The sequence below is a fragment of the Metopolophium dirhodum genome, chromosome 9 (assembly GCF_019925205.1).
Source record: "Metopolophium dirhodum isolate CAU chromosome 9, ASM1992520v1, whole genome shotgun sequence".
NCBI lineage: Eukaryota > Metazoa > Arthropoda > Insecta > Hemiptera > Aphididae > Metopolophium > Metopolophium dirhodum.
Genome location: NC_083568.1, coordinates 30,973,580 through 30,987,173, shown reverse-complemented (window position 1 = coordinate 30,987,173; position 13,594 = coordinate 30,973,580). Strand labels below are relative to the sequence as shown.

The 13,594-nt window shown below is 32.8% G+C and overlaps 1 protein-coding gene across 1 annotated transcript; it reads left to right on the top strand.

Moving 5' to 3' along the window:
- Window positions 1–599: 599 nt before the first annotated feature.
- LOC132952058 (AT-rich interactive domain-containing protein 1A-like) lies at window positions 600–2,444 on the top strand. Its single transcript, XM_061024188.1, has 2 exons — window positions 600–648; window positions 787–2,444. Exons 1-2 carry the CDS (start codon window positions 622–624, stop codon window positions 2,245–2,247), a joined length of 1,488 nt encoding a protein of 495 aa, XP_060880171.1. The 5' UTR covers window positions 600–621; the 3' UTR covers window positions 2,248–2,444.
- Window positions 2,445–13,594: the final 11,150 nt, after the last annotated feature.

Genomic DNA, 13,594 nt, shown 5'->3' with positions numbered 1-13,594 from the left:
TAAAAATTAAATATATATATTAATCGAATCAAGTCACTCTCCCCTATCGGGGAGATACGCGTTTTGTCAAAATCCTATAGTTATACTTATACTCGTTTTTATTCCACGGCAGATAATAATATTATTGTGCAATCGACAAATACATTCGATTCGCGCGAAGGTCGATCGCGAATATCCACGCTACGGAAAAGCGGTACTCAAGTCGTTCTACCGAACATTATTTCGATTTTTGACGTTCATGAAAATCCCTGTATTATACATAAAAATATGATGATAATAACGCCCATTATCGTCACCATCATAATAATATCATAATGATGATACCATGCGCTGCGGACCGGTCTCATATTATTACGGTAAAATATGACAAGCGTAGAAAAGAAAGTCAACCTTCGTCGACCTTGGTCGTTTTGACTTCACAGCGTCGAGGTCTATTTGACTTACCGGGGCGCTTCAATTGACAGTAAAAATCTGTCGAAACTTGCAATATGCGATTCTCACGCGCTGTTACTCCATACACCGTGCGAATTTTCCATCGCTTTCGCACGCGTACTCGCCGCCCGGCCGAAGTCTATTTAGGCGACCCACACCGTACCGGCCACTGTCAATACACCCGGAGCAATGGTCTCGTCCACAGCCGTCCTGCAGGTATCTATCTAAATCGGTCTGTCCGTGAACATGTCTTGTTGTCTGTCCGTCCGTCCTTCTGTCTGTCTGTCTGTCCGTCTGTTCGTCTGTATGTCTGTATGTCTGTCTGTTCTACACTCTAATGTTACGTTTTCGCAGGTACTGTTTTTGGCGTGTGTCGTGGCGTCCGGCGAGTCGCCGGGCGCGGAAACCGACGTCAAGCGACCCGAACCGGCGTCCGCAGTGACCGCAGCCACCGACGACGACGACTCCGGTCAACGCGCGACCGTGGCCTCTCCGCCGGCCACACAGCCCAAAGACGTGTCCATCCTCAAGCAGATCAACAAGGTGAACGACGACGGTTCGTACACGTTCGGGTACGAAGCGTCGGACGGCAGCTTCAAAGTGGAGACCCGCGATGTGGCGGGCAACGTGAAGGGCATGTTCGGGTTCGTGGACGACGTGGGGCGGCTGAAGCGCGTGTCGTACTCGGCCAGCAACTCGTCCGGATTCCAAGCGGCCGGCAGCGAGTCACCGCGGCCGTCGCCCGACCCGACGGCCTCATCCGCGGTGCAGACGACCACGGGTCGGAGAAATAAAAAGGACGACGGCGGCGGCGACGAGTCGGACGGCGGAAAGTCGGCGGTGGTTGGAGTGAAAAAGGTGCTGGTGTCCAAGCGACCGGTCGTGGTGGCCGCGGCGCCGGAATTGCGGACGGAGACGGAAAATGAGGTGGACGACCAGCGACGGCGCGGTGGCAACGACCTGCGCAGGCAGCTGCCCAGGAACGACGACGGAGACGCGCCTGACGTGTACGGCGTGCACGGCCGGTCCAGTCTCCAGGAGTCGGGACCCGTGTCACCCGTCGTGTCGGCACTAATGTCCGAACTGATGCCGGTCAGGTCATACGGACGTCCGACGGGGCCGCCACCGCCGTCGCCGCAGTCACCGCCGATCGAACACGAAGACGCCGTCAGCAGCAGACGGGCGGCGCAGGAGCTGCAGGAAGATGAATACGAAGATGGACAACAGTACAACGGCGGCCCGACGACGGTTCAGTACCGCGGGAGACGGCCACCCGCCGCGCTATACCAGCAGCGGGCCTCGTACCCGACGGTGGCTTCAACGGCGGCGTACCAACAACAGCGACCGGTAGCGTACCTCGCACCGCTGCCCCAGCGCGGTCCCAGTCTGGTGGCTCTACGGGACGAGCTCATGGAGCTCATACTGTCGTTCGTGCAGGCGCGCGTTTCGCAACTCGTGTCCATCGCCCCTTACCCCGCGCCCTCCCCTTACCCGATGCCTTATCAGCAGCCCAACTACTACGTGCCCAATTACTATCAGGGGCCCCGGATGCCCGGTCCGACGACGGAACAGGCGCAAGAATCGTCGCCGATAGTCACGCAGACGCTCAAGGACGGACTGATCCGGATGCTGTTGTCCACCAGCCCGCGATACGACCCGGACAGGATCAGCGAACGTTCGACGACCCGGCTGGCGTACCGCAGTACCAGCACGCAGCCGTCGCCCGTCAGGAGCGTGCAGATCGTCAGTGGCGGCAACGACGACGACGACCGCATGGTGGACAGCAGACCGGTGACAACCGAAACTCCGGACTAGAGCTGCTGTTGCTTCCGCCGCCTTATTATTAAAGTTGTTGCTAGCGAGTTGAAGTAAAAAAATTACAGTTAATTATTATATTATTGTTGTTATCATTATTATTATTATTAGGTACTTAGGTATCACTTTTATTACGAGCATTATTATTACTATTATATATGTTTTTTTTTATCAATAAAATCGCTTTGAAAATCGTTTATTGTCCGCCCAACCGCTTATATTGGAATAGTGTTGTTCCATCATGATATTATAATGATTATTGATTTAATATAAACACTTGAACGCCGGCCTGATGCAGATGTAAAGGTGTAGAATACCATTAATAATTGTCATCGAACATTTGTCTCAACAGACTACGACAATAAAATACTTAGGTATTAAAATGAATAATTTACATAAAGAATAAACTGTTTGGTAAGCAAGCAAATCATATTGTTTTATTTGCAACAGAAATAATAAGAACATTTTTTTATCGAAACAAAGATCTGCACATTTACCATACATACTATGAATTTATTTATTTTCAAGTAATTTATTCATTTTAGTTTTACTTCTCCGATATTGATTTTATATACTATTATAACTTATTATAGGTAAGGAGTTTTGATTTTTAGAAAACATATGACTCTTCAAGTACCTATCAAATTATTTTAACTGTATATCTTACATTGTGTGGTATGATTTAAATTATGTTCATGTTTTTATAATCATTTTTTGGAGCACCATGAATTTCTCTTAGTTTGTTGGTTCAGTATTGTTTTTGATATTCGCCATTCAAATATTTAATCTACGATTCGATTTACATACTGTTTGTTATCTAATATAACGATATTAAGCAATCATTCAAAAATACAACTTTAAACTGGGGAAATTATAAATAACATTATTAAAAAATGTAAATTATAATTTATACAAAATTAAAAAAATTACCCTTTTTTATATAATTTAACTGTTAATATACCTGGAAGGTGAGTAGTAGTAGCACATTATTATGTCTTAGTAGATCGATTCACCAAGCAAGTTTACTATCATATTATTATCCTTTAATAAATAATGAATTTATTCAAATTCTGATCTTTAGACTTTTTAAGTAAGCTCAAGGACCAAATTTTCAAATAGGTTAATTAATATTTATTTACTACAATTGTATAATTTATAAGAACTGCCCCTAGAACATTAAGTGCTAGCAAATAAGTATTACATATAATATTTTATATTATTTGGAACACCGTTATAATAATTTATCTTAGTATATTAGGAGTAATAACTCAAAAACTATATTCGTATGAATACCGTTTTATACGAATCAATATTTAAAAAATTATCATCTGATTAAAAATGTTTCAAATCCTTAAATGGTTAGGTTAGGTTTGATAATATTATGGTCTTGTAATATTTTTTGACAATTTAGAGTATCATAATAATTAACGAAAACACACTATTAAAGGTTAAATGTGGTGAGCAGGATTGGGTTATCACCCCTTATATATTTGTAATATCTAGACCAGGGGTTTTCAACCTGTGCGTCGCGGCTCCCAGGGGCGTCGCCGGTTATTATCAAGGGAGCCGCGTTCGCAATAGAAACTAAAAATAGAATTAACAATTACTGAACAAGAACAACTGATAGACTTGTACTCAGATTCAGTATCAAAATCCAAATTTGTATCATTATCTTTACCAGAATTTTGGATAGCTATGAAGAAGCAATATCCGATCGTAGCCAATAAGGCTATCAGGACTTTAATTCCATTTGCTTCTTCATACTTATGTGAAACGGGTTTTTCGGCCTTAGCAGCTATCAAAAGTAAATACAGAGGAAAACTAAATACCGAAAAGGAAATGAGAATCGCACTATCAAAATTTACCCCACGATTTGATGATTTAATGCAACAAAAACAAGCACAGCCGTCCCATTAAAAATTAAAATTATTATTAATGTATTAATTTTTTAATTGTATGTAAAAAATAAATCTCAAAAAAATGTTTCCTATTATTAATACCTAATTACATGTTTATCATTAAATAAAGTTAGATTAAAATTATTATAAGTAATGTAAATTTGTTTATTTTAAATGTTCGTATGGGAGCCGTATATTTTATTTCAAAATCAAAAGGAGCCGTGGACCCAAAAAGGTTGACAACCACTGATCTAGACCACTATGTAGATAATATGGTGTGGTCACTTTCTAGTTTCTATCTTTGATTAGGACATTTTTGAGTCCTTATTTTACAGCATGTAATACGGGTGTTATCGGGAGCTGTATGTCTGGGAGCGCTAAAAAGGTGAATTTCGTTTTTTAGATATTACAGACATTTACAGTTTAATATTATGCATTTGACTTAACTTTGACTGTTTTTTATTAATTATAAGTACGTTTTTGTATACCTTACCACCTGCTAAATAATACGCATTCCAATAATCCACATAAACGTTTAAGCAGACAGCCAAATTCAATTAAATAAATTGATGTTACAATAGGTACTTGTGTATTGCTTAAGTATTACTACCTATTTAAAAATGTATTTTAAATATTTGTTTATACATTTAATATTATATCATTCAATTCAAATTTATCTGTATTATGCATCATACATTTTCAATATTTCTTGTTGGTGGACCACTTTAACTTAACTTTTAAGTCAAATCGAGCATCTAGCCCAATATGGTAATCGCAATTAGTGAATCAAATCACTAAGCAAAAACAAAAAATACAAAAAGTTATTCCAACATAATAGGTAATATATAATATGCCTACTATCCTTTAGAGTATAGTTATTATTATATTATAGTAAAATAAGTTTAAATTCAATTATACTTACTATACTAGTTAATAGCCGTTAATGTTGAATGATCGGTCTGTTCTGTTAATTTGAAAATACAAATTAATTGTATATTAAATACATTATACTTGTAACAATAATGCAATAGTAAAATTATATTTACGGTCAAGGTGGTAAGTGAAAAATTGCATATTATCATATACAATGCATTATTTATTGATACTTAAAAATATCAATATCAATAATATTATATATAACTATACTGGTAATGTAAATAAATATATTATAATTTATAAAGTCATTACTATAAAGGATATTTTCATATAACTGTTAGCATAACGTACTATAATTTTTCAGAATTTTCGCACCATTTATTTTTTTTGTTATCAAAACTACCTTATTAAGACATGAGTACTAATTTTTGTTTAATTTTTTTTCAACGTCGAACACATATAAGACATTACCTACTCATTTAAGTTACAGGTATGATTTAAAAATTTATTTTAATGTATTTGACCATTATTTACGAGTTTTTTTCAATGATACACTTACCATGTAAAAATTTGACTTGGGAAAGTTCTACAGTACAAAATACTTAATATATGGTGTGTCATGGTTGTACCAAGTGTACCACGTTATTCAATTTTGAAAATATTTTGCTAATTTTGAATACATAGATATTTTGAAGTATCAAAAACCATATATAGCTTTTTTTATTTCTTTATTCACTTGCCTCATGCATATCATATATTAAATATTGAACAAGCTGATTTGATTTTGCACTTCCCTCAAAAACTGGAGCATTTTCGCGTTACACTTAATATCCTACTTGACCTTACAATATGTGCTTTATAAGTTTATAACAATGAGGAAATATGATAATTTTTAATATATACAATATACAATACAATATTAATGAATAATGATATAATATAATGTATGTAGACTATACGTACATTATATTATACATACCATATATATGGTCCTATACAGTTTTTTAACCTATGCATTATGCAATATGTTTATGATTTTGGTTTAATATAGGTCACTGCAAATTCTTTTTAGTTAATGGATAGGATTTAAAGCATGTGTAATTGATGACATTTGTGATGTTAAATGTTAAGTAAAAATATATGTTGAAAAATAACTTTAGAAATTAAACTACCATTACAATGGATTAAGTGTTTAAATGTTAGTTCTTATATTTTCTTTAATTTTTAAATTAAAAAATGTAAGAACGTCTAAAAATAAATAGTGGACAACTTGAAAATTTGAGATGAGTCCACGGACCACCAGTTGGAACTACTGGATTAGACCAAACATTAAATTGCATAGATCTCCTTGTCTGATAATTGATTGTATGTATAATAGTTATTTTTACTTCATGAAAAAATCTTCAAAATAAACATTGAACGTATTATTTATCAGCATTTAAATATATTTAAGTTGAGATATATTTAGCACATTTATATATAATATATGTATAATAATTTAGGAACTACCTATATGTATGTAAATTTTATAAGTACCTATTGTTATGGACGCGCACTTAGCGATTCCGCACAAATAAAATAAAACGAGTTTAAATTACTTTGGCTCAAAATAATATTCTTTATTGAATTGTAATAACGTTTAATTATATGAAATGCTCTGAAATGGTCTGTAATGGTCTGTTGTGAGTTGTGACACTAACACTACCTCTGCTCCGTGTGCGAGCCCCGCATATGAGCTGGTCGTCCGTTCAAAAAGGGTTTATTCAGCAGATTCCTTAGACCAGTCGTATGGAGAAGGCAGTACTACTCGCCTGTGTCACACACGTATCAGTTTACAATATTAAGAAACATTATTAAACAGCAATTTACATTAATACTACTAGAACCATAGAATAATAATACTAACAGTATTCAGGGGTTCTTAACACTATATTATATTCTATATAATTATATTTGACGTAGGTCGTGTGATCATCAATCGTCTATTATATTGTAGCTGTACGATACAATATTTGCTTTGGTAATTATTGTAATTTATACACTCTAACTTTGAAGATTAAATTGCCTACTTTAATAGACAATATGGCAAGGTCAATAACACGAATGTCGAATAATATATTAGATAAATTATAAATAAATAATGAAGATTAAACAATCTTTAAATAACATGTATAATTAACTGGCGTTACACTCTTAGAACAGTAAGATCTTATTTTAAATAACAATAGTTCTACATGGAATAGTATTTACGAAAATATGTGGTTCAAAAAGTATAACCAATAAATTCCTCGTTTCGTTCAGAATCGAAATAATAATAATTGATATTATAATTATAATACAAAAATAAAAATCAATAGTAGGTATCTAATTCTAATTTTTTTCAAGAAAAATGTGTTTGCATTAGTAAATAAATTTAGAAATTATAATAAAAATTGTTTTGTAGTGAAATGTGTGATATGATAAAAAATAATGTTGGGGGTATACGTATCGGTATAATGAAAGGCGGTTTTAAAGTATCATTTTTATTAATAATGCTGCAAGACTAGTCAAAATTTCGACTTGAGAACTGTTTGGTATGTAATCTATTATGTAGGTAACAATTTGTAACCTCAAAAAAAATGTTGTAACCATCCCGGTGCCCCGGAAAACCACGTTCCAAGTTTGGGGTGCCAGAGTAACGCGTTACCCCAGCACCCGAAAAATTAAATAATCAAAATTTTAACTTGAAAACTATTATCAAATTCAGTATAACGATTTGTAACCACAAAAAAAAATTTTGTAACCAAACCGATGCCCCAAGAAATCGTGTACCAAATATTATAATAAGTATAATTAATATATACGAACTGTATTAATATTTATGTATTGATTAATATATAATATGTATTATGTCTTAGTGAATGGTATAATTTATTAATTTAATATACAATATATCGCTAGCATATTAACATAATATCATAAGGATCATTATACGTATGAGCCTACACGTAAAAGTACCTAACTAATAAGTGAATTCTTCCATGTTAGTATGCTATGTACAAGTTATTAGTTCTACGACAACAGTACAACACAATTGGTGCAATTTAGTATCCACTTAATTGATATTTATTTAGTTATTATTATTGCACCAAACCACCAACTACCTAGGTGTTCTAACTCCTAATATAAGTTGAGGAATAGATACTAGGTAACTAATTAAACAATAATTATGATAAATTATAATAATTTAATTCTAAATTAATTTAGAATGTAATCTCCACACAATTATTAATATTTTTTACCTCGGAACCTCACAGTGAAAATTTGTTACTGGACTAAGTGTATTGTACTTGTACACAACTTTTGTGTCAGCGAAAAAGATCTTCAACTTCTAACATAGATCAATAGCATAGAAACGATATATAGTTACCAATTCAAATCAACCCAAAATCAACTTAACTGTTTTAATTTGACTAAAAAATAATACTAATTAAAATACCTTACTAAAAGTTCATGCTATAACAAATATATACATGTAATATTGTATTTTTAAAAAGCATTAAGCACAATTCTATTTTTAGGAAACAAAATAAAAGAATAGTTTCGCACATTTGAAGGCGGAACTAGTATGCAATGATTATTTTAATAATATATAGAATGGTAGCTTCCGAAGCAGCTTACATAAAAAGTGCAATTATATAAGAGCAAAATATTATTAGAGGAATATCCTTGGAAGACTAGCTAATAGCTCCAAAAATCTAATTAAAGAAATAATTTAATCTTCACAAAAGTGGCGCAAAAAGCCTAACCTTACATAACTTAACTACATTGATTGGCATTAGAAAATTAAACAATTAATTGTAAGTTAATATTTTTATAAAACCTATGAGAAAAAAGGAATAAATAATCAGTCATTGTAAAAATAGGAACGGTTTTTTTAGTTTTCTAAAAACAGTGTTTTTGCCTTTTGCCCGGACACCGTCCTTTTTAACTCTATTATTAAAAAAAATTAAAATGTTGAAAAAAAAAGTTATAGTTATTATTATGGTTAGGTTAACAATATTTTCACTACATACAATTTTTTTAATTTGGTATTTTGTATAACCTTGTTAGTTTGGCAGCCTAGTTCTTTGATGATTGAAATACCCTGTTATTATTTTTATATACCATACAAAATGATCCCGCGAACTTTGTTGCTCGTAAAAAATACAACTTTTAAAAAAATTCTGATTGTTCAACTGCTTCTGGGTGCAACTCAGTCTCCCTGGTAGGCAATCCGACTACTTCAGATCGCGGACAATGTGCGAAAATTTGATTTGATGCATGCTTGCACCTGATCTGCCCAATTAACCAATGGCAACCAATATTAAATAAATACTAATTTCTACTAATTATTTCTCCTATAATAACCAATAGCAACCATTTATAAACAAAAATTGTCCACCCTTTACTTGAACACTCAAACATTCATTTTTATTTAACATATAGATTACTAGGTACCTATATCATCAGTGCATAACATATAATATTTATTTACTCATTTATTAAAAACAATTTGTTAATATACCTATTGCATTAACTGTTTATTTCACAATGTAGAGAAGTCGATTTTATGTTTTTAAGGAAGCCATGTTTTACATTCAGGAACAACTAAATCACATTCAGAGCTCAACTCTGGATGTGTAATTTCGGACTCAACTACACTTCTAAATAGGAGGCGAGGTTTATTTCACAATGTAGAGAAGTAAATTTTATGTTTTTAAGGAAGCCATGTATTACATTCAGGAACAACTAAATCACATTCAGAGCTCAACTCTGGATGTGTAATTTAGGACTCAACTACACTTCTAAATAGGAGGCTGGGATGAACTGAGATTATAAACCCTACGCTTATTCATCGAAGTGTTGTCATTCATAGGGCTTGTAGAGTACATCATTTTTGGACGAGTATTAAAACTATTATCGTCATAAGCAGGGCTGTGAATTTCATGCACTAAAAATGTCTTAAATATGCATACTAAATGCACTAAAAACGAGTGAAATATGCTTTAAAATATGCACTATAAAATTTAAAAATATGCAATTTGAAAAAAATTATACCCACGTATGCTGGATAAAAAAGTGTTTTATTTAAATAAATATGTAATTATAAAATGACTTTGAAAAAATGGACTTATAAAAATATTAAAATGAACGCTCTGCATCAGCTGACGTGGTAGGGGCATACTTGAAATATGCCATATCACTACTTGTTAAGTATTCAGGTATATCTAAACTACCAACGTTTTCTTCTTCTCCGTTTAATATTTTATTAATTTTATTAATATTTTATTAAGATCAAAGATGTTTCAAGTTTGACTTTTGACCACAGATACGTGATAACAACAGGACTGCAGGAGGTTACGGTATTGCATGCCACTCCAGACCGGGTTTAACACGATGTTCCTGCTATTATTACCACTGCGATAAAATCATAACTGTAAAACTGTATCGTCCAAATTCAAGAAAATTTACAAATGAGAAAAACATATTATTCAAATGAGAAAAAAAAGCAAAAACAAGAGGAACTCGCGAAATCATGCATTTATATGCCCTTACCGGTTAAATATGCAAAAATATGCAAAATAAGATTTCGTAAAAATTATTTTAAATTCATAAGTACCTAAGCCAGTAATTTTTTTTAAAAAGACTTAAATACCATATTTATGTATAATGTATATTAAACATTTAATGTGGGGCGTATTAAATTAAAATAAACGATAAAACCATACCTAATAATGGATTTGTATAGGTACAATATTTAAGATATTTCAACTAATTAAACCACGATTTTCCGGGGCACCGCTGTGGTTACACATTTTTACATAACACCAAACAGTTTTCAAGTCGAAATTTTAATTATTTAATGTTTCGGTTGCTGTGGGGTGACGTTACCCTAGCACCCGGAACTTGGAACGCGGTTTTCCGGGGCACCGGTTTGGTTACAACATTTTTTTTTTTTGTGGTTACAAATTGTTACATAATACCAAACAGTTTTCAAGTCAACATTATGACCTTGGGGTGCCAGGGTAACACACCTGCAAGACACACAGACCTAGGAGCTAGATACTACATCGATTCGAGATATTGTAACCTAAAATATTAGGATCGTGCTGAAAACAAATTGGGAATGTATGGTAAATTGCTATTATAAACAATATAAATATTGGTGGTGCTAACTAATGAGTAGATATTATATTATAGAACGCAATCTATATCTCCGTGGGGGTGTCACCGGTTTCCACCAAAAACGACCTTCCCGTTTTCCTTCAATTATAAATTATAGAATTTTAAAGTTTGGGAACCCTCACGTAAACATTTAATAATTTTATATATTTTTTTAAATTTTAAGTAACTATAATAATATATTGTATACATTATATACACTATAGAGTTAAATAATAATATTTTTTTCAGTTATTACCTATTATATATATTTAATGATATTAGTGTACCGACAAAATAAGTCAAAAAATATAATTTTATCATAAGACTTATTACGATAAACCTATGGTTTATTTTGAGATATTATATAGTTTATATGGTATACTAGCTGAAAAAAATTTTGATTAATTAACTCCTTTTAGGTATGTTAATCGTTACTTACCATTAAACACAACGAATGACGTATAGACGGGAGAAATGCGGTTGGTTATTATACGTATAAATTCTAAGTACATTGTATATTCGTATTAAGATGTGACCTCGCGAATCGTTTTATTGGACATCGTCGTTATAATCGTGCAGTAATGTTCAAACATATATACTAGGTATGTAGGTACCTTATTAAAGTATAATAAAGTTAGCCAAGATGTATCGTGATAAGTATAAGTGATTCACGGAAGAAAAAAAATCTTACAACTTCATAATCATCGTAAAACCATTATTATATAGATAAACGCATTATTATACACATATTATTATAGATGCCACATGAAACGTTTTGCATTTTTTTTTTACCGTCCAAAATTACCTAATGTGTTTTCTATGCACAAAAAAAGCATATACTTCGTGTTGGACCAATGGCTAATTAGTTGCATAGTATATTATACATTTCTAATGCAGCTGTGGCGTAAATAAATCGCGTTATTACGTACTTTATGTAATGTTTGTTGTTTGTATTATATTGTTTATAATTATGGCGTTGTCAACTGCAGTGTAAGTTATTCTCAGACCTTAGTATTAGCATATCCGGTATTCTATATTAATTTTATTTGCGACTATTCGTACAATACCAGTGTTTAGGTTAGGTTGTTACGTATAGATGTTTAAATTTATTTTTCACATCATGCATTAGTTCATAGACACTCACAAGTTACAGAACTGCTAGGTATACCTAAAATAGTTTTGATTCACTTAGTTTTAACTTATAATTGTCCTGGTATTAATGGTCAGACACGATTATTATTATACAAGTTATGTACTAAAGTCTTATTTAATCTCTACGCCATGATACATAAATATTAATGATAACAACTGATTGACCTTTTTTAAATGTATTTCATTAATCACTTTCGTTTTCCCTATAATAACTGTTAGGTATAGTTGAAATGGTTATTATTGTTGAGATCATATTTTACAGATCTCAGTCCTTAGATAATATAAAACTAAAGATGTAACAAATAACTTAGCATAATATACAACAATAACAAAAAATAGATCATTGCACGGAATCTGGTAGTACACATTATATTACCTTATAAGTATTAATTATTATTGCAATAAAAAATAACTAACCTACCTAGTGTCTATACCTATTGAAATTACTAATAAATATTTATAACCTGTATTGCCCATTAAGTGTTCAGAGCAGGGCTTGCAAACGTTATAATAACGTTATATCTGACAAAAAAACGGTTGAAATTTGTAAACGTAATTATAACGGAAAGCGATATTCAAAAATAATTAAATATCGCAAAACAAAACATAACGATTAACAAAATATATTATATATCATTAAACAAAACATAACGCAAAACGTAATTTATAGAATATCATTGACCGAAAAATAACGCAGAACGAAATATTTTAAAATCTATTTATTTAAAAGGTCTATTATAGAAACATTTATATTATTATTTCATGCAAACATTCTAAGAATTGATTATATTATATTCTGTATCCGGGAACAACTACCCGCATTAGTTATTATTTTTTAATTGAACACTATTTTAAATAACGATAAACGCAAAACTTGTATAACGTTTTAATTCTGAATAACGATAAACGCAAAAGTTGAATAACGTTTTAATTCTAAATAACGTTTAACTCCAAAATTGTGTAGCGTTTTAATTGTAAATATCGTAAATTTTTTTTTTCAAATACAAGCCCTAGTTCACAGTCAAAAGTGTTGATAGTATTTCGTTGCATCTTACATTAAAAGTAATCATCGCTATAAGTTAAATTGATACGAGAGCATAGTACTCAAGTATTCTTGACTCGTATAGTAAGAATATAATAAACATAGCACCAGGACTGGATGGACTTAGATGGACTCGTCTCGATACGCTCAATTTTAGACAAGGTAGCTGGTGGTAACGAATAATTATATTATT

Excerpts from the sequence above, each read along its gene's own strand:
- LOC132952058 (XM_061024188.1), top strand. The coding sequence starts at position 622 with ATGGTCTCGTCCACAGCCGTCCTGCAG. Across the intron at positions 649-786 it reads CGTCCACAGCCGTCCTGCAG|GTACTGTTTTTGGCGTGTGT; the intron begins GTATCTATCTAA and ends ACGTTTTCGCAG.